The sequence below is a fragment of the Poecile atricapillus genome, chromosome 15 (assembly GCF_030490865.1).
Source record: "Poecile atricapillus isolate bPoeAtr1 chromosome 15, bPoeAtr1.hap1, whole genome shotgun sequence".
NCBI classification, from domain to species: Eukaryota; Metazoa; Chordata; class Aves; order Passeriformes; family Paridae; genus Poecile; species Poecile atricapillus.
In genome coordinates, this window is record NC_081263.1 from 3,724,031 (window position 1) to 3,751,713 (window position 27,683).

The window sequence follows — 27,683 nt, forward strand, 5'->3', positions numbered from 1 at the left end:
TTATTATTTGCTAGAAGACTTAGTCAATAGTAAAAATTGTTTCCTAATTTTCCTGCAGAAGTTTCTAGTGACTGTGTGAATGGATTGCCAGTCTCTTTTCCATATGTTAGAAGCTTTCATGTTTGATAAACAGGTTTGGTAAACCTGACAGTTCTCCCCTCCTAACTTCTCATCCTTAGCTCTCAGCACTTTGTGTAGAGGGCCTGAGTTCTACTAGCTCCACACTATGAATAGAGAAACTGAGGCACAGAGAACCAACACACCAAAAGGAACAGCAGAGTAAGAATGGAGCCTGTGAGTTGAATGCAATGTTTTTTGGTATCATTCTTAAGGGTGATTCAGCTAGCCCAGGTTAGTTAAGACTTGCATCAGCTCGTCTGGTAGCCATTCAGAGATCTCTAAAATTATCTGATGGCCTGTCGCCAGGCTTATCTCAAACTGAATAGGCTTTCCTCTCAACAATCTTCTCTGCTACTCTGCAAAGCCAGTTCCTCCCAAGCAAACCATTAAAAAAGAGTACCCAGAAAGCCTCCTTGCACATGCATATTTATTTGGGGTAGTATTAAAAAAAAAACCAAAACAAAATCAACCAAGAAAGCAAAAACAACAAAAAGCCCAGCAACCACAAAAGCTTGGTGTCTTTGTGGTCTCAGCTCAAGCCCATCACCAAGGCTGTGGTATCTGGGGCCCGCTCTGGAAGCACTGGAAGCAGTGGGCAGCCTGATAATAGCCACTGTGGGACAGCTGTAGTAGCTGTGCCCAGTGCCAGGCTGCTCCTAATCTCCCCAGTGCCAAAAGTCCGTCTGAGCCAGCCCATGCAGCACAGGCCCTCTCTCCCCAGTGCCTCTCTGCTAATCTGCAGCTGCACATGTGCCATGGCCGTGCCTGGGAAGTGCCTCGGGCTGTTAACAGGCCTGGGGCTTCTTGGGGCTGAGCAGGGACAGCCCTGCAACTAAATCTACACAGAAACAAGCCCCTTCTAGACCAGGTTTGGGATAAAGTCAGACTTAGAGGTTCACAGAAATGCGGGTGGGGAGGAGGGGGAAAAGGGGCCCAAACCCACATCCGCTTCACAAAGCATCTCAGCTACCTGGTGTCATGTGCCAGAATTTTTAAGACTCTATAAGGAAGCGCTTCAGAGGAGGCACATGATTCTAGGGAGCTATTTTCAGCAAGGGGAAAAACCCCTGTTGAGTGATTGCATATTTCTCTCGCTTCCCTTTTTTCCCTTTCCTTGTGAGACGTGCTCAGCAAAATATTTATTGCTGAAATTATTTTGTTGTATTTTTCAGATAGTGGGTTAGCACCTTCAGCCTCTGCCTAAACTGTGTCTATTGTGAATACATTGCATATTTTAAATTGTATTTATTTAGTATTTATTATTGACATTGTGTCAAGGCAGCCCCCATTCAGAATGCAGCAGTTGAATTTACAACTGAGATCTGCATTACTGCTCTTAGCTAAGGATGGTTGGGGAAAACCAGTATGAAATGTGCATAAATAAACTGAGATTTGCTTTTAAAGTAAATGATCAAATAACCTTTTTAGAATTTGTTTTGGGAATTGTAGAAGATATTCAAAGTCATTGTGGGAAATATTGACAATGTGGCAATGCAACAGAACATTTTGTGTGTCTTCCTGGGTAAACTTAATGGCTTAGAGAATATTTATATTTTAGAAAATTATAAAATTATTGTGTTTTAAGGGAAAAAAAATGAATCAACCTGAATTTAACGTCTTGCTTTTATTGTTCCCTACTGAGTATGCTCACAGCATGGCGGAGGATGACGGATGTTCGCTCTCTACTTTTTTACAATGCCTTTCTGGTGCTGAACTCTCTGTTAGTAGCAGTTGTCTGTTCCTTCATTGGCTGGTGGAAAAAGTGGAAGTCATCAAGTGGAGGGGAAGCCTGGAATAAGCTGATTTTCCATCTGGAACCATATGGAAGCTCAGAAATCCCTTATCTCTAGCAACCCATAAAGTGGTAGTTACGTTCGGTGAGTCAAGCCCTTCCACTGTCACCATTTTATGCTCAATAGTTTAAGGTGCTTTCCTAATTATAGTTATTTTCCCATCCTTAAAAAGAACACTTTCAAGGCAGTGACAGTCATTTGACATGTAATGAAACTGCTCTAAGCTTTCAGAAGTCATTTCATCCTGGGTTTCTGCTTGTCAGTGATACTGGTCCTGGTTATCAGCAGCCAAACATGACTGTGCTGTGTTTTGTTCTGCCTCACATCATTTCCTTTAGCACAGTGAGATGTTTCACCCAGTGAGTGTTACAGTTCACTTCAGAGAACTTCAGTGAAATGGGGTTTTCACCTCTAGCATTTTCCTGGCAAGTTCTGAAGTACATCTGAGATATAAGAAATTAAGAAGTATTAGAAATGCTGTATTTCTTAATGTCAGGAAATGAGGAGAGAGAGAGAGAGAGAGAGGGAGAAAGAGCATCTGTACAAGTTAGTCACAAATTAATTCAAGTTTTGGCTAAAAATGATGGATTCTTTAACTATTTAAAGACCATGCATCACTGAGGGTAGTGTTATTTTTATGTGTTACAAAGTATTTTTTGTTACTGCTCCTGTTCCACTCCTTCATGCAGTCAAACATCAGGAATGATGCCTGTTTAGTGAACTGGAGTTTGCCTTGCAATGCACTGAATGTTGTGATTATAGGAGGCTCCTGCTCACAAGTTCTTACTGTTTTTATTATGGTTGTTGTCCTCTATGAATCATATGATGCTAAAATTTAAATTATGTGGCAGAAGCACATGTGCTTAATTTATTAAGATCACTCACTTTGGGCTATAATCTCTACATATGCACATATATTTGTATATATATTATGTCTAATATAAAATAATGAAACACAAACAGAATATGCACATATATTCATGCACCACACTGCTGCACAGAGAACTGGGAAGGCGTGCATGTGACAATGCTGCTTTCCAAGCCACCCAGTGGTGCACCTGTGCTGTTGTACCTGTCCCCAGCAGTAAAGAGGCCCTTGGATCCTGGTGCAGAGCCTGGGGCTGGCTACTCCCCTGGCTGGCTGAGTGACAGTCCCTCGGGTATAAAAGGGCCCCTGGGGCGGGCTGTGCTGGGTGCAGCTGATAGAGCAGCAGGCAGAGGGCTTGTTCTGGGGAGCTGGAAGGCCTGGGCGAGGTTGTAGCCACCACCAACAGGTCTGAGGCACACAAAATGCGTGAAATTGTGCACCTGCAGATTGGCCAGTGTGGGAACCAAATTGGAGCCAAGGTAAGGTCTCTTTTCAATGCTGATCATTAGTAGTAAATCAGAGGTAGCAGGTCACACATCATCGATGGATGGGGAATTTTGGGGGGACAGTTACCTTGTAACTCAGTGGTGGGAAGCATGGCATGTTAGCAGGGAACATGAGTATTTTGGTATGAAAGGCAAGAGCTGGATTTGCTCCTGATGCAAAGTTTAATGTTCATTTGCAATAACCATGGTCCAGTGATTACAAGTGCACCAGAGCATTCCTGCTGGGACTTCTGTTCCCAGGGGGAACTCACATACTCTGCAAGATACTGGAGCAAGTGACAGAGCCAGTAATTCCAGGGCTGTGAGACTGTGTTGCTGGTACTTTACTTCAGCCATGTGCCAGCAGCACTGCCACATTTTATTCTTAAATATCACAGAATCATACAATGGTTTGTGTTGGAAGAGGTCTTAAAAGATAATATGGGATCATCTTAATCAACGGCATAACTTGTTAGAGTGTAGAATGACACAAAGTGTCACTGGCCTCCTGTGAGAGACAGATATCATTTGGAGTATTTTTGTGTAGCTCAAACGCTGGAATGCTGTGACACAGGGAGTAGTCACTATTGCTGACTTTCTGGGCTAGGAGTAAAAACTAAAAAGACCCTCAATTACTATGCTGTGTGATGTCCATCTTTTTTTTCTTTTTTTTTTAATTGATAAGTAGGAAGTTGTCCAAAGATTATCTATTTTGGGCTGGGAGACTTTTTAAGACATGGGATAATTGAGGGATTGATCTGTTATGTTCTCCCTTTCTCCCACCCCTAACTTTGATTCCTTTTAATGGATCATGAAGCATGGAACCCGCACCAGTTGGCAGTGGTGGGTTAGACTGGATGCTAACCCAGGAGACCTTTAATACTAGAATAGCCTGGTCATTACAGTGGGTGGGTGTGTCTGCATGAACACTGCTGTGGCTGCTGCCCAGATAAGAGCCCAGCACAAGAGCACATCCATATGAGTGTCAAGATAGGACATTTAGGACCAGCAGCTGTTTGTGGAAAGCCTTGCTCATGTACAAATTTGCCCGTGCCAGCTTTGTCATGCTATGGTCCCACTTGTGCATTACAGGACTCAAAGCAACTTTCCCTAATCCATACCTTCACGAACTTTTTGTTAAGCTCATACCAAGTAGTAGCTGTTATTTAAACTTTTAAACATCAGTTTTCTTTTACTGTAAAGAGAAGAAATTGAGGGCCTCCATCTACTAGTGCATAGGTCACAGCTAAGCAGCATAAATGGTCTGCTAATCTTTTCCCTCAAATTTATTTGGGAGGGGTAGAGAAGGATCCCTGTTCTGATCTGCTAAGTAAATGGCAAAGCATCCCCTGCTTCAGGCACAGTTCCCAGGGCTGGTGCTGAACATGTTGCGTTGAACATAAATAAATAATTCTCAGTGTGTTGTACCTCTTTCCTTTTGCAGTTCTGGGAGGTGCTTGGTGAGGAACATGGGATTGACATCACTGGGAACTACCGTGGGGATTCACCACTGCAGCTGGAGCGAATTAACGTGTACTTCAATGAGGCTTATTGTAAGTGCTCAGCAGAGCTGGCTGGGAGGGTAAAATAAGTAATTAAAAAACCCACAAAAAGCCTAAACCACTCTAGGTGGATGGGACTTTTCAGAGTGGATTGTAAGCCTGTTTCTTTGATCACTAGCAGTAATTATTTGCATTCATTTTGTTTTGTTCCAGCCCATAAATATGTGCCCCGTTCCATCCTGGTGGACCTTGAGCCTGGGACAATGGACAGTGTCCGGTCCAGCAGAATTGGCCCCCTCTTTCGACCTGACAACTTTATCCATGGTATGTACAGCACGCTGCCAGCAAACTGACTGCAGGCCAGTGTCCCAAGGGCCTTGGGCGTCCTTTAAAAATTCTCCTGTTAACTTTGTGGCTGTTCTTTCTGTAATTCTGTTCACAGGTAATTCAGGTGCTGGCAACAACTGGGCCAAGGGCCATTACACAGAGGGTGCTGAGCTGATTGAAAATGTCATGGACGTGGTCAGGAACGAGTGTGAGAGCTGTGACTGCCTTCAGGGATTCCAGCTCATCCATTCCCTTGGCGGTGGCACAGGCTCAGGCATGGGGACGCTCCTCATCAACAAGATCAGAGAGGAATATCCCGACAGGATCATGAACACCTTCAGCGTTGTGCCCTCACCCAAGGTATCCGACACAGTGGTGGAGCCATACAACGCCATCCTCTCCATCCACCAGCTGATAGAGAACACAGATGAAACCTTTTGCATTGACAACGAAGCTCTGTATGATATATGCTTCAGGACATTAAAGCTCACCAATCCCACCTATGGGGACCTCAACCACTTGGTGTCCCTAACGATGAGCGGCGTCACCACCTCGCTGCGTTTCCCTGGCCAGCTGAACGCGGATCTACGGAAGCTGGCGGTGAACATGGTGCCCTTTCCTCGCCTGCACTTCTTCATGCCTGGCTTTGCCCCGCTGACAGCTCGGGGCAGCCAGCAGTACCGGGCCCTGACGGTGCCAGAGCTCACCCAGCAGATGTTCGATGCCCGGAACATGATGGCAGCCTGTGACCCCCGCCGTGGGCGCTACCTCACCGTCGCCTGCATCTTCAGGGGAAGAATGTCCACCAGGGAAGTGGATGAGCAGCTGCTGTCTGTCCAGACCAAGAACAGCTCCTACTTTGTGGAGTGGATCCCTAACAACGTGAAAGTGGCCGTGTGTGACATCCCACCACGAGGGCTGAAGATGGCAGCCACGTTTATTGGCAATAACACGGCCATCCAGGAGCTCTTCATCAGGGTGTCCGAACAGTTCTCGGCCATGTTCAGAAGGAAAGCCTTTCTCCACTGGTACACAGGGGAAGGCATGGATGAGATGGAGTTTTCTGAAGCAGAAGGTAACACCAATGACCTCGTGTCCGAGTACCAGCAGTACCAGGATGCCACTGCAGATGTGGAGGAATTTGAAGAGGTAGAAGTGGAAGCAGAAGCCAAGCCAGAAAAGGAAGCAGAGTAAAAAAGTATCAAAACATTCTCTGAACGAGCCCATTCACATTCACTAAAGACAAAGCAATAGCCATCATACCCAAAATAACACATTTCTTCTGAACTTTTTCTCTGCATCTGGCCAAATATATGATTTTACAACACACTGCTTTTGAAATTAATGGCAGCTCTGCTTGACTGTCTGAAACAACTGTTGACACCGAATCTCTCCCAAAACCAATCCACTATGAAGACACGTTATCTCATACCAGTCTTTCCTGTAAATGGATTCACTTTTAGGATATAATCACCAGATACTGAATGTACTATACAGCCACTGTGCCTTTGTATATAGATCAGGATCATAAGCAATAGCAAAATATGCTGTCAGCTCATCACATTTATTTATTCTCAGGTAAACAGTCCCTGCTGATTGTGAACTTGTTACTGGTTTAGGAACACGTGCACATCTCTAAGGCCTGCAAAGGCAGTGACTCTTTTATCACTCCACAGACTGATGTGGATCTGCAGAAACAACAGGGGGCAAATGACTGAATATGCACATTCTTATAAGTAGTCTAATTGTTCTATCACATTGCTGGCTTATATTATTGCAGAGCTTTATTCATTATCATAGTGTGATTTGTTTCTATTTCTAACTACAGGTTGAGTTACATTAGCACACTAAGTTGTGACACTGTGTAAAAGTTTTGGTGTGGTATTTTTTTTTTCCTAGGTACTCACTACTGTAAATTTTTTTCCTCACATTCAGTACAACAAAAATGACATAGAATGGTTTGTAGTTTATTAATATAAATTCTGTGGCAGTCACTAAAACAAAACTGTATTTTGCCTTTGGTGAAAAACATTTCTTACCATCACAGCTGCCTACTTGACAATGTATTTACAATAATCTTTTAAATAAAGATCATATACCATTCTGTGAAACTTTTATACTTGAAACATTTGATAGACAAACCCCCATAGTTTATTTGTGCAAGAACTAACTTTGAATGACATTAATTATACTCTTAGATGAAAAGGTTTGTTGTACTCTGATGAAAGTAATGCTTCATGTTTGAGTTCAGTCTTGGTGAAGGAACCTGAAGCCAAGTGTCCTGTGCAGTGGGACAATGTCGTTCCTGCTATGAGGATACACAGCAGCAGGAAAATGCAAAAATTTCCCCCAAAACCACACAGCTTGAAGTGCATCTTTACCTCCCAGCCAAGAGAAGTGTTCCCCTCCATACCTGCTTCCCAGGGAATGTGTGTCCCTCTCCTTCCTGTCTTGACAAAGTGTTAATGAGATTAAACAATTCAGATTCCCCTGTTTCCTTCTCCATTTCTTACATGACACCAAGTCTCCCAATTCCTGATTCACTGCCTCAGACTTGGAGATTAGATCCCCAGCAGTACATCCATGGCACAATTGTCCTGCTTCCAGTTTTCAAAGCTATATGCTATATTCTCTGTTAATACAGATTTTAGCCAGGATTTTTTTCAAAGTAATCATTAAAATGTAGTAGGTAGTAAAGTTTTAAAAAACAATCAAATCTCTCACTCATTTATGTACCTGAAATATCAGCATGAAACTCAAAAAGAGATTTGGCTTAAAAATAAACAGTGTTGCTACTAAATGTCCAGACTGTACTAAAGGCAGTCTTTTATTTTAACAAAACTGAAAAATAAATGCCACTGCAGAACAGAAACTTTGTTTCAAGAGGAACAACACTTTCCACACATTCAGAAATTACATTTATTAATGTAATGTATACATATATTAATGTCAATTTACATACAGAGGCAAGTTCTACAGTTCATGTGATGACATTACACTGCAGTCTTGAGCTTGCCTACAGCTTTGCAGTTTGCTGTTATTCACCACAGATCAGCTCCTACAAGAGATTAAAAACAGAAGTTATTAGATTCAAAAATGTGTACAAGGTACACTTCAAACAAAAGGTAATAATATTTAATCTCAGATCAGTTATAGAAGTTGTTTTATCCAGAACAGAAACTATTTCAGCTGCTTGTGATGTATGGACTGGCACAAATAAAGGTACAAGCCGCATCGGTCTCACTGAGAGCAGAAAACCCATACAACGGATTTGCTGATCAGGGGAAGGAGCAGCTCAGAGAGGCTATCTGCTGGCTTAGCAAGTATCAAACATGTGAATACCATAGAGAAACCTGTGAGCATCACTACAGAGCCCCAGCTGTTCTGTGGAAGCCCATAAAAAATCTGACCAAACCCCAAGGAGTTCAGTGAGGGGCTTGGCAGACGGTACCTCTCCCCTCACTAATGACATTAGGCTGTTCCCCACCTCACACGCAGTCAGGTCACAGACACCTGCGCACCACAGCAGCCGCAATCCCCTCCACTCCCATGCCTGGAAATCCAGCGATTATCTCCAGATATTGGGGATTAATGGACTCAGCAGTTACAGACCATCGCTAACGCCAGTCCTGCACTACAGAGCTCGAGCCACGCACCCAGCCCACCCCACCCGCTTACATTTCACTCCTTTTTGGGTTTCACCGTTTTCACCGTGGCCACCGCTGCCTTCTCCGCCTCCGCTTTGTACTGCGGCTTCATGGCGGCCCGCACAGCCTGGGCGCAGATCTGCGAGTAGCGGATGTAGCTGCGGCCGGGGGGACACAGGGCGGTGAGACCCGGGCCCGGCCCCAAACCCGCGTTCCCCCCGCGCCGCTGTGACCCCGCCAGCCCCTCGCCCCAGCCCTGTCGCGGGTTTGTCGCGACAGCAGTACCTGAGCCCGGCCTGTCGCCAATACGCCACCATGGCTGCGGCTCCGCGCGGCAAGGTCAGCGCGCGCCGCAAGGGACGTGCCCGCCGGCCAATCAGCGAGCGGGAACCGCTCACGCGCGCCGCCGTTCACGGGCGCGCGCCTCCAGCAGTGACCAATCAGAGCGCTCCGTTCCCCCGCGCGGCTCCCGCCCTTTCCGCCTGCCGCGCCCCGGGCTCGTCCCGCCCCTTCCCCTCGGCCCGGGCGGCCCCGCGGCCGTGAGGGGCAGTGGGCGGGGCCATGGCCGCACCGGGCTGTGCCGGGGCTCCTCGCGGTTGGGCCCGGCAAATTCCGTGAGGGAAAGGTGCGTGCCCTTCCCGGTATGGCAGGGGCCCTCCTCCGGCCTGCCGGGGCCTGCCTGCCTGTCAAAACCACGAGACTCGGTGCAGTGGTTCAGAGCTGGTAATTTGCCGAAAATACATTAGAGGTCAATTACGTAAAGAACATAAATTAAAGGCCAAGTTTTCTGTGAAGCTCATGGCTAGTTATAGAGCACTTGTGTTAGTTACCATTAACTCCCTCCTCAGTAATCCTGTTGTAATCTAAGCATCCAAGCAAGTGGATAAAATGGTGTGTTTTGCACCTAAATCTTTTCTTACCGGTCTGTGCCATCACTTTTTGTTTTTTTTTCGAGATAAGACACTAAAAAAAAAAAAACGTTTTACAAGAATGTGGAGCCAGTGATTTTTTAAACAGGCTGTGTTCATTTTGGAGCTGGTCTGTGTGTGGCTAAGCTGTGACAATTCTGTCCCATCAGACACGGTGCCTTGCCGTGGGTTTCCTTTGGACGTTGATACAAACACCTGAAATTCAATCATTTCCTCTAAACAAATCCATGAAAGACAACATAATAAATTAGAAACTATCAACACAAAGAAAAAATAGTCAATTTCCCACATATCGTAAGCAAAAAGTATTAGAATATTCAAATCATGTTTGATATGTAAGCAATTTGGTCCTAACCTAATGTTCATTTAAATAATTATGACAAAATACTTAAGGAGATTTAATATTGGCTTTTTAACAAATCCTTGCACTTTTGTTTGCTTACTTCCTTTCATCCAAAGTCAAACCATTTTTAAAGCACAGAATAATTTTCAGCTTTATTAGAGATCTCATATAGTCCAGAACCATTGCAATTAACAATCCACACAATTTACTCAGGGAAGACCCACCAGAACAAAAAGAACAACTGTCCACCAGATATGTCAGTCTGTCTTCAGCATACAATCATAAGATCTGGACCACTGATCTGTTTTGTTTTTATTTGTTTAACTGTTAAACAACTCTGCTCCTATAAAATTCTGGGTTAATTTCTTAAACAGACATATTGCAATTGTTCCTACTTAATTTTAAAGAAATAACTAGTGTAAATGAGGCAGAAAACAATACTTACTTGCACTTGTTTTCTTCTTTATTTTTGTGTCAAACATATTCTAATTTTTGACAGATGTGGCATATTGGAGCAAGGCTTTACAGTTTGCATAAATTAAATAAATTAAAAAAATATTTGTTATGACAAAGATGTTTCTGCACTTTTAGAACAGAAAGGTGCCAGTGATATTGAAAGGAAATATATTTGGTTTTGAAGCCGCAGTGATAACGATAATAAAAAGATACAAGACAGCACCAAAGATTTTGGGAAGCCCCTCTGTGCTAAGCAGCACATTTGATGCAAGACAAGTAACTGCAGTAGTTACATCAATTGAGAAAGGGGATGTTACATGCAAATACTTCTTTAATGAGAACCCCTGATGATTTGATAGATAAAAATAATTAGCACTAAGATTATTTAAAGCCTCATGGGCAGCCCAGGCCACATAGATGGCTTGGGAGAGAAAAATCATGCCAGTAGAGCTGGGCATTTTTTCTCCAGCTACATGCTCCTCTATTCCTGCCCCACAGCTTCTCTGGTTCCTCTCCCTAACCCATTTCTCAGCTCCTTTTTGCTCCACAATTTTCTTTTCCCACCACACCTTCTCTCTCTGTACCTGCCTGTGAAGTCCCTCTGCCTGGAATTCTGTCAAATTAACTCAGATATAAACTCATAATGGAGATATAGAACCTGGATGCAATTATTTACACATTTAGCTCCATTTACTATTTGTTGGTCTTGATAAATAAAAATTCAGCATGAACTGAAAAAGCTAAACCTTTGGGAGAGGTCTGCTGAGGCAGACTGGATATCAATCAGTGATGGAAACTGTGATCTACAAAAATTCCAGAATAAATATTGATGTTTATGCAGCTGTTAAAAGGCACCGTTATAGATTTGTATGACCTGTTCTCATGCCCAGTTTAGATGCCAGGAGATATTTTGTAAAACCCTAAACTTTTCTCCAGTAAGAATTTTCAGAGAGAGAAAAAAAAAAGAGAGCAGGTAAAGGAGAGAAATTTAGAAGGACAGAGAGAGGTTGCAGAGAGAAGGGGATAAGTTAGGAGGGTTAGATGCAGAGATCAAGAGAAGCTGCTGCGGTGCGATTAGCAACATCCAGAAATGTGAGCGTGGAGAGGTCTGGGGGAACTGAGGATGTGAGGTTAGACATGTCCAAAGACACTGAGGGAGTGAGGGAAGAAGCATCTTGAAAGCTGAGATTGGAGACATCCAGAAAAGGTGTAGAGATGAGATTGGAAACATCCTCAGGAGTTGAAGAAGATAATCCAGAGGAGCGCTGAAACATGAAATAATTAAAATCGGTGAGGTCTAGGGATTCCGACGAGGTGGAGGAGCTGTACTCGGAGACACCTGGTGAGGATGGAGGGATTGTACAGGAAAAGTCCAGGGAAGCTGAGGAGGCGAGACTGGAAACATCTGTGGAGGATGAAGAAGTGAGACTGGAGAGGTCTAGAGAGAGTGAAGAAGAACGGCTGGAGAAATCTGTGGATAGAGAGGTGACACTTGAGAGATCTAAAGAGATTGAGGAACTGTCGCCAGACTGATCCAGAGAGCCTGATGAAGTGAGACTTGATAGGTCCAGTGAAACTGAAGAGGAGAAACTGGAGCGCTCCCAGGAATCTGAAGAGGTGAGACTGGAGAGCTCTAAGGAAATTGAAGAGGAGGTACTGGAGAAGTCTGAGGAGAATGAAGACGTGAGACTTGAAAGGTCCAGAGAGGATGAAGAAGTGAGACTGGAGAATTCCACAGAGGATGAAGAGCTCAGACTGGATAAATCCAATGAATCTGAAAAGGGGATTTTAAAGAGTTCCAAGGAGGCTAAAGTCTTGACACTGGAGGGGTCCAGGGAGGCCAAAAAAGTGAGACCAAGTAGGTCCAGGTAGGTTGAAGAGATGACACTGAAAAGCCAAATAAATCCCCAACATGATGGGTGTTAAATCAGGAGTATTTTAAACAAAAGATCTCTATCACACCAAAACAAAAAGACAGCATGACCCCAAAAATATTTTTTCAGAAAATAATGATTCAAACTGTGTGCTTGGCCTTTCAGTAGTTTTTCTTTTGGTACAGAAACACTCCAGTAATAGGAGCCCAAACAATTATTGAGAACATTGTGCCTTTCCAGGGGACCAGTAGAAAATCACACATACAGTTGCAGACATTTTTCTCTCCTGGTATGTCTGTCCTTGTTCAACCAGATTTATTTTCCTGTGTACCATGTGCATGATTTGGAAGCTAACAATGTGCTAAACTCATTCTGTTATTCAGATAAAAAGAGGTCTCATTTTGTTACCTTTCTTTTATACCTCTGGATATAAAACCTGTATAGTAACTATTTTTTTTTATTTGTGCTAGTTTGAATTGTTTAATAAAAATACTGTAAAGAGAAGTTGTGATAGAAGGCAGACATGATTGAAAAGGGAACAGAACAGCTTAAATTTCAGTTCAAAAAGGTGCATCTAATTATAGTGTGAGTAGATCAAGAGGCTGATCCACAGCTGCCTTCTCTCGTCTCCAGACTGCGCCGCAAAGCTCAGAGCACTCAAACCTGCGGCTGCCTCTCCAGACAGGCACAGGAAGGCACAAAAAGCTCTTCACTCATCACAAGCACATTTTATGGAGCAAGAAAGTGCAAGATACAGGTACAGGAAGCTGCAGGTGAACACATCCCAGCTTTGCCCGTGTTCTTACACAACCATGGCCAGATGAGTGTGTAATGGATTTAACATAATCACCATGGGTGCAACTCCCACCCAGGTCACCTCTTAACTGAAGCAGGTGTCTGCTGAACAGCCACTGAACTTGAATGGTGTCTCACTATTCAAACATTAAAATCCTGGGGATTTCGCACAACACAAAAATTCCCACACTAAAAAACGAGCTGCTTATATATCATTGATGACATCCCCAAAAGTTCTTGAATGTATTTAACATTTAGAGATAGTGTTTCTGTAATTTAAGAGCTGTTGAAACATGGTTGCAATTCTTTCAAGAGCACAATGTTTATAGATCAAAAGGCAAAACAAATTACTTTTTCCAAACATGCATAATTTATGATAAAGTGACAAGTTTGCTTGCTGCCGTGTATTTTTAATAAAACATAAAAGTAATTAACCCCTAAAGAATCCCTTGCTATCTAAAGCCACTATAATTTTGTCACTATCTTTAATCTCAAAGGTTTCTCAAGTGCATTTTACAGGGGAGAACAGATATTTTTTTAAAAAGGCAAATTAAAATTAAGAGCCGGCATCCAACAGGCTATAAATTCCATCATCTTTTCACTGAGTTCTTTCTGTCCTAATTTAAAATAACGAAGTATTGCACTTTTTCCTATGAAATAACACTGTCAAGAAACATGGAATTACAGTCACCTTTGTACAAAATGCAGAGGTCAGTAACAACGTTTCCTACCTTGGGTAGCTGTGGATTTACCTCCTTTCTCTGCCTGGGTAAGCCATACTGGGCTGTGCTGGTAAAGCTCTGCTGTTCTCTCTGCTGCTGACCCTAATCTGCTGCACAGCCGCTGGAAATGATGCCATGCTGATGACAATACAGGTCATCTCCTGGTAAATCTCCTGTCTGAGCACAGCACTGCCCAGAGTGCCAGCAAACACCTCACTGAAATCAGCTCTAATCTTTATCTTAAGATTCAGCTCTGTGCTGTTTCCTGTTACAGGACAGTATTTTGAAGGCTAGTTGATGAAGAAGATGAAGACATTAATTTTTAACTTTTGGACACCTGGATTCAAAGTAAAAATAATTTTGCAGTGCCATCCAAGTCTCAGCTGTCCATTCTACAAAATCTGGCATAAATAGCCTGAGGAGGGACCCAGGATCTGCAGAGCACAACTCAGGTACACTCAAGCTTTAAAAATCTTGTGCATTACTTCCTCTTTTCATGTGTTTAATAACTTCTGTTACTTTTAAAATGTGGTTATAACAAAATAGCATGATGATGTAAGATATTTTGTCCACAGCTGGTGCTCATGGTCCTCCTAAGGTAAGCAATTAGTTCAGCTTAGTTGTAACATGCACTTTACCTGCAGAATAATTCAGTTCTACAGCAACATGTAAAGCAAAGCTACGGGGTTATTTAAAATAGAAATTAACAGGTCCTGTGCAAGAGAAAGAACAACCCCCACTTTAAGAAATGGAAGGATTCTATAGTGACTCACTGCTTCCACACAAGCTCTTTATCAGCATTCTTCAGTTCTTCCAAAAGCTTGAACCTCAACAGGTTACTGACCCTCCCTTTGAACCAATGCTGTCAGGGCCAGGAGATTGGCAATGTTGCAGTTATCACACAGTGGGTGCTCATGTTTACTATATATGACATTTATTGGAAATATAAATGCAAGTACAGACCACAAGAGACAGATCAGCAATGTTGTAGGAAATGGTGGTTACAATTTTTCTGCTTTTTTTGAAGCAAACCCCTGGCTGGCACTTGAAGTTCACTGCTGTGGCTGAACAGGTGCTGACACCCATTGGTGGGCAGGGATCCATCAATCCTCAGCACTGATTTGTTCACATCACATTCCTCCACCTCTGCCCCTAAACTTCCCGTGTCCCTTCCCTTTTTTATTTATTTCTCCTTTCCTCCTGGTCCTTCAGTTCTGCTCCTCCAGCTGTAGCCTTTCTCTTCCCCACCTCCTCCATTCCTCCCAGCCCCTCACAGTGGTGTGGTGCATTCATCCACAGCAACCCACACTCCCTGCACTGAATCTGAACACAAATCTCAGCCCAAGCAGATTGAAAATCTTTAGACAGGATGGATTCTCCACAGCAAACTGTGAAATCTTGGTGTGAGTTACAGCCAGATTTTGCAGAAAAGCAGTTATTAAGAAGCAAAAAAGCAGCTGTGAATGTGCATTTTAGGATATGCATTTCAAGAAAAGAAGCCACTCACTCCAGGGATTTCTTCACCCTCACCCCTCTCATTTTAGATTACTCACCTTATAGTTCTAAAACACAAATAGACCAGGAAGTTCGAGGAATTAGCCAGAATTGAAACAAAATTTTATTTAAAAAGCGCCACGTACAGAAAGCCATACTCTGACAGAATGAGAATGCAGGCATATAAATAAAATAGAAGAAAGAAATTTATTATCTTTCAACAAGTTGTTGAATGCCTGTAAAACTTAAAAGGCTTTTTTTTCAGTGCAAGGCCAAACTGTGAGTTCTACTATGCAGTCCTTAGTGCAGAAAAATTTGGAAATTAAAAAACTGACTTTAGAATATCAAGTTATGCTAATGGCTGAGCAAACATATAAAATGAGTTTCAAGTTAAGTATTTTTATCAGAAATGATGGTACAGTTTTGCAGAAGTTTCACAGACTTTTAAAATTGAAATGTTATTTCAGTTGTAATAATCTGTAAAAGTATGGCAAACCTCAATGACTTGAATTAGTAAGGTAGTCTCAAACAATTTCTGTTTAGAAAAATATTCTATTTAGAATAGTTAGTTTTTAAAAGTAATATATATCTATATTTCTGTTTTCTTCCCCCAGCACAAACCTTACAGAAGTGTTCTCGTTTGTTAAAATAAGCTCTGGTTCTCTATATAGCAGATGCTACTTCATAGGCAATTTGATAGAACAGAAATGGCATGCAAAATCAAATATGCTGGGCTGGGTGACATTACAGTTCATAAAGGCCAAGAGGGTCTTGAAATCACTTGTAAACTTAGAATCAAAATTCCAGAAAAAAACCTTGGGCACCAAAAATACCACCATCAGCTACTTCTGGGCTGTGCCTTTGTGTTTTTCTGTTACACTGAAGGAGCCTGGTGGGACAGGGAGGTGCCCAGGACAACTGGCAGCGGGGCACACACAGAGCCTGGCACACACAAACAGCCTGCACACACAAACAGCCTGGCACACACACAGCCTGGCACACACACACACACACAGCCTGACATACACACAGAGCCTGGCACACACAAACTGCCTGCACACACACACAACCTGCACACACACACACAGAGCCTGACACACACACACAAAACCTGCACACACACACAGTCTGGCACACACACACACACACAGCCTGACATACACACAGAGCCTGGCACACACAAACTGCCTGCACACACACACAACCTGCACACACACACACAGAGCCTGACACACACACACAAAACCTGCACACACACACAGTCTGGCACACACACACACAAAACCTGCACACACACACACAAAACCTGCACACACACACAGCCTGCACACACACACACACAGCCTGCACACACACACACACACACACACACACAAAACCTGCACACACACACACACACACAGAGCCTGGCACACACAGCCTGCACACACACACGCACACACACAGCCTGCACACACACACACACACAAAACCTGCACACACACACACACACACACACACACACACACACACACACACACACATCCTGGCACACAGGGTTGACCTTTCGGTTCCTGTAGCAAATGACTGGCAACAGTACCAAGAACCTGCAGTGAGTACCAGGAAACAGAGACTGGAGAACACCAAGTGAAACCCTTGAGAACACAAAGGGCCTTCTACTATGAGCAAATAAGTTCAAAGGGTAAAGGGATTTGGAACTTAGAACACTCGTCAAAGTAAAGGACAACACAATATCCAGTAGATGGAGCAGGTTATTTCTGGAACCTGATCAAGTTCATGAGAATATTGTTAAATACTACTTCCTCTTATATTCAGGTATCTCCTCAGCCACCTTTACAAAGGTTTTTCAGTCTTTAATTGGTTCTTTGGAGTGAACACCTGCTACTGTAGCAGCTTACAAGATTTTAAGGCTCTTTGCTTACTGTACCTTTATGTAACGGGCTTTTAGAAATGGAGATACTTATTATACTTCTTATACTTAGAAGTTTAAGATAAAATTTGATTTTAAGGTACTGCATGCCCAGCTCATAAATGTTGCATTTAGGAGCAGGATTTAGGTCTTGGTAGGTAGGTAAGAGACACTTTGATGTTTTACCTATAGTGACTGAAAAATAATTTGAGTACCGTGTTAGTTCAACCAGTCAAGTTAAAAAGCTTATCAAAAAATATTTTGAACATTCTTTTATATTTCAAGCATCAAGTAATAAGCTTTCTGTAAAACCAAGTTGTATCACACAACTGCCAAAAATCAACAAAAAGAGCAATGCTGGAACAACCATTCTGCTTAATTTTGGGCTTGGTCCCAAAAGAGGTAGTCCGTAAGTCACACAAAAAATAAAGTTAATCTAACATGCCAGTGTCCTCCACCATATGCAGCCTCACCACTAAATGAGGCTATTTCATATCTGCAAACATTATAAATTAGAGTTCATGTAAATACAGGAACTACACTTTGAAATTTATTTCTTCATCTGTAACCGCAATTCGGTCCAGCTGACCCAATATATTAAATTGCCCTTGAGCCCCAGCCTTGGTAAGAATTCAGCTTTTCTCCAGATTAAATTTATAACATGCCTAATACACACATCCTTTAAATAAGAAAGGATGCATGTATTTAGGCCTGGAGAGAAGCTGCAAGTCGTTAAGCCTTGTTAGTGATACAGGTCTAAGAACTATCATCATTTCTCTACAAATGCTGCTGCTGCCATTGAATTCCTCATGGTTCCTCTTGCTGAAGCTGCAAACTCTTCAATTTCAGCATTCAGTCTTTTAATTACCCATTCCAATGCTTCACGGCCCTACAGTTAAAGAAAAGTTTATTAGTGTGTAAAGCTTAACAAATAAGTAAATCAGCTAAATTCTTACTGAAAATGACTAAAGACACAGTAGTTGAAATACGTGTCTCTGATGTTATTTCAATAACTGGAGTACTGCTGGAACATGTTCTGCCTTTGATTTCATGAAAACAATTCTTTATATCAGCAGTTCTCACATCATGAACCACAAAGGACTTTTTATCCAGACTGCTTTATCATTCTCGAGGCTGAACTCCAGATATCTTTGAATTGCCAGAAAACAGACTCTCAACTAAAATACTGTTTCATTGTTCCCACATAACTCTTTCTGTATGAATGTAGATCCCTTTTTGACAGCAAAAGTGAACAGATGGCATCAAGAGGGCAGCAAAAGAATGACAGTGCCACACTGTTGAGTGAGGGGAGATGTTTTCTCCCAGGAAGATTCAGAGACCTTTGCCAATAACAATTTATTATCTCCATTCACAAGAGGAAAAAAGAGGAAGTTCAGCATGCTGAGCATTCAGTCTCTACAGTAAAGGCAGCAGAACTATGTGGCCCCTTCCTGAGACTGCTGATAAAGCCAAAAAGTAAAACAGAGATCTTTATTCCCTTTTACATTCAGTCAGTGACCACACATTTACAAAGGCCATACTTACTTTTTTAGCATTGGAAGAAATTGTGTTTGCCATTAGCCCTTCTAGGTAACTGCTGAGACTGACACCTTTTACAGATATTATTGCTTCTTGTGTCAGAATGGTTCTGAAACAGAGAGCAGGAAACTGAATTACTCTGAGTTGTTTAAAAAAGAAACTCCCTCCTCCTCTACAAGTACATTCTGCTTTGCTCTATAACACAGAACTTCCTGCCCCCTAAACTCAACTCATTTCCACACTGTGTAACTGCTTTATAAAGCTTCTACTTATAAAATAAAGCCTAAGAGTGCCTGGCAAGTCCAAGTCTCCCTTTGTGGCTCTCAGCCATTTCCATCTTTAGCAGTAGAATGTTAAGAGTGGAATCAGCAGATATGGAGTTGCAGTAAACATCCCCTTCAACAATAGGGATTGAACATTTCTGACTGTCATGACAGAAAAAAACTCCAGCATTAGAATCCCTAGAACGATCCTTCAGAATTATCACCTTATTATCACTTCCAGCAGCATACTCACTAAGCTCTAAGTGGCCTTAAAAACCCCAAGCAACCACCAAAACACAAACCTCCAAAATCAGAGGCTAAAGGGACATAAATGTGCTTTCTAGTGCAGATCTGTGCTCAGGGTAACACAGGGATCAGGAACAAGGAGCTGAAAATTGCAGATGTGCACAAACTCAGTTACAGACAGAATTGGATTCCAGCACAGCATGACCCAAAGTGTTCCAGTGAGTCTCAGAACCACTGCAGGAAGTGACAGTCCACTTTTTCCTGTTTCAATTTAGTGTAACAGAGGCCATGTAAACCTCATCTTCTGATCAAGGGAAACCATGGACATTTTCAAAGCAAAATCCAGTAGCTGTGGGCAATCTCAGAGCAGGGAGGTACTCACTTGTGTGGTTCATGAGGGTGTGGTTTATAGACAAGCCTCTCATCTACTGACACGAGGTTTGTAAATGAAATCTGTAGAACACAGGACAGGATTACCCCTTGATACAAATAACATAGGACTACAGAGAGCAAGATGTTACATGATCAGGAAACAGTCACAGTGTACATACACCAAGAGGCTTTAAAACATTTTTTCTTAACACAACCCCCACCCAAAATACTCCTCCTGCTCATCAGTATGTTCAGAGCTTCAGCAGTGACAAGTTCCAAGAGCCAAGCAGCTCCTTCCTGAGAAACAGAACTGATCAACTATTACCACATTACTTAAACCTTTAACTTGCATGGTTCTAACACAATTTTCATGTTATTTTCAAGATGATTTTCCTTTTCATATGTACAAGGTGCTGTTATACTCTGTGATCCATTTCAGTGGCACAAACACAACTACTTACATTACAGGATTTAAGTTCCATTGTTTTTTTCACAGGGTCAACAACAGAGTGCTCCTGCACGTACGTCCTTGTCCTGCAGGTGCCAATGAGCTGGGGACAGGCAAACAGAGATGGCATCAATTCCACTAACCCACTGCAATTCTTCATGCCTTTAAATGCACAAGCAGTGGTTATTGAATTGAACAGACACCAAGAGAACACCATTAGGATTTAGCTTAAAACAAAGCTACTCAGTTGAGATAGATCTCATTTTCCAGATAGCAGCAGTCTGAGATCAAGAGCTGACTACCAGGGTCACTGTGTGCTGCTGCTGAACTTTCCCAATACGTAAATGCTTAAGTCATTAAATGTTTAAACCATTAAAGTTATGAAATAATACACATCTATTACAACAGCTGCCTCAGGAGCTTCCCCTCCCTGCGGCGTCCCTTTCTGGCCTGTGACACAATCAACACCCACCGATTTCACAATGGCCGGGATTCCCCACTCCGTGCTCAGGAGCCTGTGGCTGTGCAGCTTCCCGCTGGGATCCACGTGTCTGTCCAGGACATCGACTCCCACCACGCTGGGGTTCATGGGGTTGGGGTATTTCCTCATGGCAGCTGTCATCACCGTTTCCCAGGGGTGACTGCCCAAACACAATCACAACACTAAGTTGCACAGTTTTCAATAGGATTATATCCTCCCCTAGAGAAAAAACCCTCTATTTCGTCGACTGAGCAGTGGCACACAAAAATCAAGTATACAACACACCTGATTCACTGGGTGTGCTGAATTCTATTGCAACTGGATAAGAATCTTTTCCCTGTGACACCGTGCTGAAAGACTGCTCTTTATCCAGATTTTCGTAATACCGGAGTGATTTATTAAGTTTCTACTTCCTTCTAACGAGTGGTCCCTTCAGATTATTTTTAACGCAGGTGTTCCGGGGCACTTGAGCCCCGACACCACGGAGGGCCTGATCGGGGCGGGCGAGGGCAGCACAAGGACGCTGCTGGGTGCCGGCAGCGCGGCTGGCCCCGCACAGCCACAGCCGCTGCCGAGCTCCCGCAGCCCCGCCGGCTCCGGGGGAAGGTCAGGGGAGGCGAGAGGCCGCGACCGCCGGAGCGGGGCTGCGGCGCGGAGCTCCCGGGGAGCGGCCCTGGCTCGGCGCAGTCCCCGCAGCCCCCGGCCCGCCGGAGGAGGCCCCCCGCGTCCGGGGCCGGCCCCGCCGCCGCCCGCCCGCCTCCTGCGCGGCACCTACTCGAACACGTGCTCCGAAGTCCAGATCTTCATGGCTGCGGGGCCCGGCCCGGGCGCGCTCCGGAGCCGCCGCCGCCGCCGCTCGGTTCCGCGGGCCCGGCTCTGCCGCCGGCCGCGCGCGCCTGCGCGGGCAGCGCCCGCCAATCGTCGCGCGGCGCCGCGCTGACGTCACGGGGCGCGTACCGCGTGACCGGGGCCGTGCCCGACCGGGGACATACGGGGTGAGGTTGGGGCGGGCGCGGCCCGTGACCCCCCCGGGCCCGGGTGAAGGGAGCACCCGGGGGTGGCACCGCCGGCTCCGCCGCCCATCGCGCCAGCACGGGCGGGTGCGGTCTGTGAGCCGCGCTCCGGTCAGGCCGGGGCTCGCACGGCCCAGCCCGGGGCTCGCACGGCCCAGCCCGGCCCCGTCGCCCCTCGCCGCCTTGCCCGGGCGCGGCGGGGCCGGAGCCGCGGGTGTCCCATGACGTCAGCGCGGCCGTAGGTGCCCGGTGACGTCACACCGCAGCGGCCTTCCCGCGTCGGCCGGCAGGGGGCGCCGGGGGCGCGGCAGGCGGGGTGTGACGTCACGCGCGTGAGGCGCGGCGGGCGCGGGGCCCGGGGCCCGGCCCGGCCCGGGCGGTTTTGTAAGAGATTTCGTAAGGGTTTCATAACCCGCAGCGCTGCCAGGGACGCGGCAGCTGGCACCGACTGCCTCCCGACTCATCCGCCGCATGAACCGGCCTGATTTACGGCCGTAATGAAGGAGTGGGCACGGCTCCAAACAGACCCACATGCGTTTCTTGGCGCCCCGTCAAGCGCTTCCTTCTGAAATTCCCGACAATGTTGGAAAGTGCCGTGAGTTCAGTGAAAACGGGGCTTTGGTCAAACAGCCGGGTAGCGTTTCATGCACACAAAGTGACCTCTGTGCACTCGTAACCGCACAGAAATAGCCTCAGTGGAAAAGCAGGAGAGGGAAACTTCCAGAAACAGGTTCTGTGACACCGTGACATCGCTGGCGCCCCTCTGCCGTGCCAGAAATCCCAGTCCTGTGCCAGGACTCACAGGCAGTGAACATCCCCTGTGCATCCCGAACATCAAATCCAGCAGCTCTGGTACAGAGAAGCTACTATTTAATGGTAAACACCAGCTTCAGCCAGCAGCAAATACTTAAATGAGAGCTGTTAAGAGAATTAATTTTTTGCTGGGCATACCTGTCTTGATTCTATTTTCCCTGACTCTTTAACCTCATGGACTATTCCTGAACATGGTTAACACGCTGCTGATCTGTCAGAGTGCACAGAGTTATTGCTGGAAGATTGTGAGGCAGCTCTAAATCCATTGTAGTCTGAATAGCCACCGAGTGATTTTTGCAACCGGTGAGTTTTGCAAAGGATGTTAAAAATGCAAAGCATTTTGAGGGTTCTCAGTGTGACACAGCTGTGGAAGGAGGTGTCCCTTAAATGGCAGGGACAGTGCAACAGACACTCATTCCTTATCCATCAGGCTGCCTGTAGCCTCATCAGGGTATTTTTCTGAAAAAGAAATGTTATCTACTGGAAGCAAAGCAAAATGTCATCTCCAAGAAGAAAGCATATGCTAACATATGGTGCAGATTAGGAGCTAGATTTCAGCAGTTCTTGCTCACGTAAACTTCAGGCTATTTTAACAGGAGATTTGTTAAAGTAGATCGCTATATCTGAGTGATATCAAGTGTGGAACTACTTATAAACCTGTCTTGTAAGAGAAATAACACAATTATAAATAATACAGCCAGACTTTAGGAAAATGAAATGCACATTTGTAACTGCAGAATAAAAAGTGGCACAACCTAAACTTTAGAATTATTTACATATATTATAGTACCATAAAATACAGTATCTTTGTCCCTATACGTTGTCAGTATTTGTCTAATAACTGAAATAAAACATTCTGTCAGTTAAGTTTGTCCAGTCCCAGGCAGTTCCAAAATCATCACTGAGGATGATGATGGACACTGAGAAGAGAACATAAAAACCTGTGGAAACCCATGATGAGATTCCTTAGTCTTCCTATCTGTCCTTCAGGGGCTGTTTGCTCACAACTGCTAAATGCAACTGCTGCCTGAAAATGTGTTTTTATTGAAGTAACCAGCATTCTTTACCAGTTTTACATCCTCTGCAAGGCATTAAGAGTTTCACTGCTGATGTTGAGTCCTAACACTGGTGTCCCCACTGCTGCAGCAAACTGGCCTCCCACCCCAAAACCCTTCCCCTTCCTTTTTCAGAACAGAAGAAAACTCCTCACTGCTGAGACCTGTAGCCTTCCTTTGACCCAGGGCAGAGGGAAAGGACCAGAATGCAGCAAACAGCACTTGAGAGCCCTGAGCTCCATAAACCTCACAGCCTCAAGCAGGGGAGCTGCACTGCCAAACTGCCCCTGAGCTCTGCAGCTCTGCCCAGGCTGTGTGGGCTGGCCCTGGGGCCACCTCAGGACAGTTATTTCTGTTCTGGGGCTGCTGCTCGTGGTGCTCTGGGACAGCTCTTCACGTGGCCAGGATGAGCACTGTGAGGGAACAAGGCAGCTAAATTTCTGTTTGCACACTGAGCCATAAATGAAATGAAAAAATGACAGGAAAGCCATGCTAGTGCTGCAGAGCAAGGACAACTGATCAGGGCTGATTTGACCAATGCTGTGCAGCCCCAAAACACCCACTGGAACCAGCTTGGCTTTAGCAGAGACTTTAGCAGTTCTCTCAGTTCAGTGCATTTGTTCTTCACCCTCTGACAAACACTGACTTGCTGGTTGTATCATGCAATTCAGTTCAACTCAGTTACAACACAGAGCAATGTAAGACAACCAAATGCCTGTATTTGTTTCTGCACTTTATCAGATGACCAGGGGAGTTTTGTTTTCTATACTGTAGTATTTACTTCCTCAGTTTGCAGAAAAAAAACCTTATAGAAATAGCCAACAAATTCCTTTCCCTTGGTCTTTCATATTCCACCAGAAATAGCCATCAAGTTGCCTAGGAAATACTAATAAAAATTTTTACAGATTATCATTTTCTATCCTCAGACTAATACCTGTCACTGTGAAGAAGAGATTAAATGCCAGTAACTATATCAGCTTTCAGAGAAGAGCTGCAGGTGTTTATATAATTACTAAGAAATCAGTTTGGATCGATTCCCGCCTTCTGTGTGGGAAAACCATGAGAGGGGGGGTGCTGGATCTCATGTGTTGTCTGTGTATTCCACTCCCTGTGTGTCCCTGTGAGAACAGTCTTTTAGATTTCAATTTCCACAAGTACTCATCTGTGATGAAGTAGCTTTTCTTCCCTTTGCAGGTATTGGTTACCACAGCTACAATTACACTGCACAGCTCTCCAGGATGTGATTTCAATAAAGCCAGTCCAGTGGCTCAGGTAATAGAGATGTCCAAACCCAAAAACCTGAGAACAATTGAGAGTGCAAATGTCCTGCTGTACACCTGTGCACTCACCAGTACTTTATGTGAACAGTGAGGAAAGCCAAGGACATCATTCACAGGAAGAGGAAGCTCTCAACAGGAGGTGAGGGATATCTTAAAAAAATTTAAAGCTGTCTTCAGCTAGAAAAAGAATCGCCACTTCATCTTGATCATGGATTTGCTTTTTCTTGGAGAAGCCCTGAAAGGCAGAGTTGCAGTCAGAAGTGGAACGGGTGCTATAGAGGGTGGTAAATCTCCCATCAGATCCTACCTTGGATCTCCCATGGTACCCAGAGAGGGAATGGCACACCCCAGAGAGCCCCTCCCTTCCCCAAATACCCCTGCACACCTTGAAGAACCCTGCCCAAATCCCACCAATATCCTGCCCCCTCCCCCCTATAAATTCAAACCCAGACATTATCTTTGCTTCACAATGCAAAGTTTAAGTTAGGGAATATTAAAAATGTTTAATGCATCTTTAATAGAATGATCTGGGACACACATTTGATTTTCATATCCTTTTTATTTTATTCTTCTGCCATAAAATGTGCCAAGAGGCTTAGAGCTGCACACCTTCAGAGTGCTGTTGCCTCATATACCTTCCTTACCCAGCATGTGATACATCTCCTGCAGTTGGGAAACACTCTGTCTAACACTGCCTACACTAACCAGGCTCTGGCACTGTTTATATAATTTGAATGCAAATAATTATTTTTTCTTATCAGCTTCCTCCCCCACCTGACAACATCCAAAATGTAAACGCCCTGCTCACAGGATCCCACCCAGCTGGCCTGAGCTACTTCTGACACTCACTCTTCCACCTGCCCTCTGGGCTCCTTTGTTTTAACACACTCAAATTACCAAAGAGAAATGATTTACCACCTTACACAGCTGTGCTTGGCTTGATGTTTGGCAGCAGAGGTCCTAAACAGGTAGTACACGGCCCTTAAATGGCTTTTGGCAAGGAGTGGTCTGGTTTCAATTTAAAAACTGACTCAGAATTTGTAACAAGGTAGGTGCTGTTTGACTCATTTTGACTTTTTAATTTCAGTTGTGCAGTTTCCTTGACTTGCAGAGTTCAGGCAGTTGGATTATGGCTCTACAAACATCTCGTCTGTGTCAGGAGTGGGAGCAGCAGCTGCCACCAGGTGTTAGACTGAGCGCAGGTTCACGGTGGTGCACGGCTCGTGGATGAAGGGGACTGTGCTGTTGTCTGGGAAACAGTCTCTGAAACCCTGAGAATGTGACAGATCCCAGCCAGATAATGTTTGCTCTTGCAAGCATCACAAATGTGCATGTGATCAAGTAGGCAGATGATAATCACATGTTATCACCCACAACTCATGAGCAAGCACAGTAACAGCACAATTAAAGACAAAACCACAAATTTTAAAGTACTTTGAAAATGCTGATGATTTTGTGTTGTTTGGAGATAATCATGTTTCTCCCCCAGTGATCCTTGTGTATTTCAAAAGATGACAACAGTTCTTATAAAAACATTCTCAAACATATGTTGGTGCAACTTTCAGTGCAAAGCCTGAAGAACCAGTGACGACAGGTCATGGTCAGATTTATGTATTAAACCACAAACATAACTCATGGTCTTCAGACCTTGCTCCCGTGTCCAAAATTTCTATCAAACTCTTTGTTTCAGAAATCTTGTGCTCCATCAGCTATCTTTGGGCATGGTTTAAAGAAATCACAACCTGGAAATAAAAGCTGTCACTTTGTCATACACAAAGTACCTCATGGAAGTGGCCACTTAGTCATCAGTGCTGACATCTCACTGTCACCAAGACAATGATCGGATCAATTATCAACCAAACAGTTTTGAGGCACGTAGGCTTTCATGTGCCCATGGCTAACCACAGAGCTCTGCTGAAGGAAAGCCATTAAATCATTTTTCTTCAAAGTTTTGTGGGCCAGAGAAGGTGGATCCTAGATTTAGGAGTGTTTGTGCTGTCCTTAGTGCTGGGATTGTATTTGTTATGCAGGGGGAGGATCCAGTCTCAGCAACTGAGAGCACAAGACCTCCTCTCTGTGACCGCAGTCCTCAGATCTTTAATAGGAACAGCAGCTTAAGGCTCAGTCCCAGCCTCTCCTCTGGGCCTGACAGTGGGAATTCCCAACCCCAAACTGAGAAGAAACGTTGGTGTTTGGACAGGACTGACAATTCACAGGGAAACAGTGAGCATAGGAGTCAAAAACTGTACCTGAAAATGATCCTTGTCCGGCTGGGGATGAGGCGCTCTGATATTTAAAATTTTTTAATATCTTATCTGGCCAGTGGTGGTTTCTTGTTTGTAGCTTCACTGAAAATATTCCTATTTTCCAAAGAGCCTTCTGAAGGTTTCTCATGAGTTCATTTCATCCAGCTTAAGGGATAAACTATAAAAGAAAAATAAAAAAAAAATAATCAAATAAGAGAGTTTAAGATGGAAACATAATGCAGGATCTTCCATGCAAATAAAATAACAGAATACTCTTAATACACAGTTGGGACAAAAGTATTTTCTTTTATGGTATGCTCTAATAAACATATTAAACTGTAAAGTAAGCAGACTCCATAAAATCTTCACTAATGTAAAAGTCATAGATTCCTTTTAGGAAAAATCAAAGGCCATGAGATGGTGTGACCAAAACTGTCAGTGTCCAGCTTGATAAAATTCCTGAATCTGCATTTCCTGTAACCACTGTCTGACACTCCAGGCCATGGGGGCTTTTTAATGTACTTAACTGTGAAATATTACAGCACTTAAGGAAAGTGAGAGGAATATGTGGGAATACTTATAATCTTGGAAATCCTGCAAAAGAACTCCACTACATTCTGTCCTGATCCAAAGCCAAACACATTTAACAGGCCTGTACAAACC

General features: G+C 44.2%; 3 protein-coding genes and 1 long non-coding RNA gene across 6 annotated transcripts; 2 read left to right on the forward strand and 2 right to left on the reverse strand.

Moving 5' to 3' along the window:
• The first annotated feature begins 3 nt into the window (after positions 1 to 3).
• On the forward strand, positions 4 to 7,872 carry TUBB1 (tubulin beta 1 class VI). 3 transcript variants are annotated; one of them, XM_058850260.1, is made up of 5 exons: positions 4 to 294; positions 1,763 to 1,997; positions 4,711 to 4,819; positions 4,982 to 5,092; positions 5,211 to 7,872. In XM_058850260.1, exons 4-5 carry the CDS (start codon positions 5,032 to 5,034, stop codon positions 6,287 to 6,289), a joined length of 1,140 nt encoding a protein of 379 aa, XP_058706243.1. In that variant the 5' UTR covers positions 4 to 294; positions 1,763 to 1,997; positions 4,711 to 4,819; positions 4,982 to 5,031; the 3' UTR covers positions 6,290 to 7,872. The 3 variants fall into 3 exon arrangements, with proteins under 3 accessions (XP_058706243.1, XP_058706242.1, XP_058706240.1); XM_058850259.1 differs by having other exon boundaries at positions 1,774 to 1,997; XM_058850257.1 differs by lacking the exons at positions 4 to 294; positions 1,763 to 1,997 and adding an exon at positions 3,082 to 3,260.
• Positions 7,873 to 7,996: 124 nt separating this feature from the next.
• On the reverse strand, positions 7,997 to 9,186 carry ATP5F1E (ATP synthase F1 subunit epsilon). Its single transcript, XM_058850262.1, has 3 exons — positions 9,028 to 9,186; positions 8,774 to 8,900; positions 7,997 to 8,153 (listed from the first exon to the last, which is right to left on the reverse strand). The coding sequence occupies exons 1-2, from the start codon at positions 9,057 to 9,059 to the stop codon at positions 8,777 to 8,779; spliced, it is 156 nt and encodes a 51-aa protein (XP_058706245.1). The 5' UTR covers positions 9,060 to 9,186; the 3' UTR covers positions 7,997 to 8,153; positions 8,774 to 8,776.
• Positions 9,187 to 14,773: 5,587 nt separating this feature from the next.
• Positions 14,774 to 21,547, reverse strand: PRELID3B (PRELI domain containing 3B). Its single transcript, XM_058850416.1, has 9 exons — positions 21,389 to 21,547; positions 20,605 to 20,773; positions 20,146 to 20,235; positions 19,695 to 19,765; positions 18,810 to 18,912; positions 16,784 to 18,153; positions 16,641 to 16,699; positions 16,558 to 16,601; positions 14,774 to 16,390 (listed from the first exon to the last, which is right to left on the reverse strand). The coding sequence occupies exons 1-6, from the start codon at positions 21,418 to 21,420 to the stop codon at positions 18,034 to 18,036; spliced, it is 585 nt and encodes a 194-aa protein (XP_058706399.1). The 5' UTR covers positions 21,421 to 21,547; the 3' UTR covers positions 14,774 to 16,390; positions 16,558 to 16,601; positions 16,641 to 16,699; positions 16,784 to 18,033.
• Positions 21,548 to 21,688: 141 nt separating this feature from the next.
• Positions 21,689 to 26,911, forward strand: LOC131584873 (uncharacterized). The gene is made up of 3 exons (XR_009278819.1): positions 21,689 to 22,742; positions 24,689 to 24,913; positions 25,862 to 26,911. It is a non-coding gene; the product is annotated as an uncharacterized LOC131584873 (long non-coding RNA).
• Positions 26,912 to 27,683: the final 772 nt, after the last annotated feature.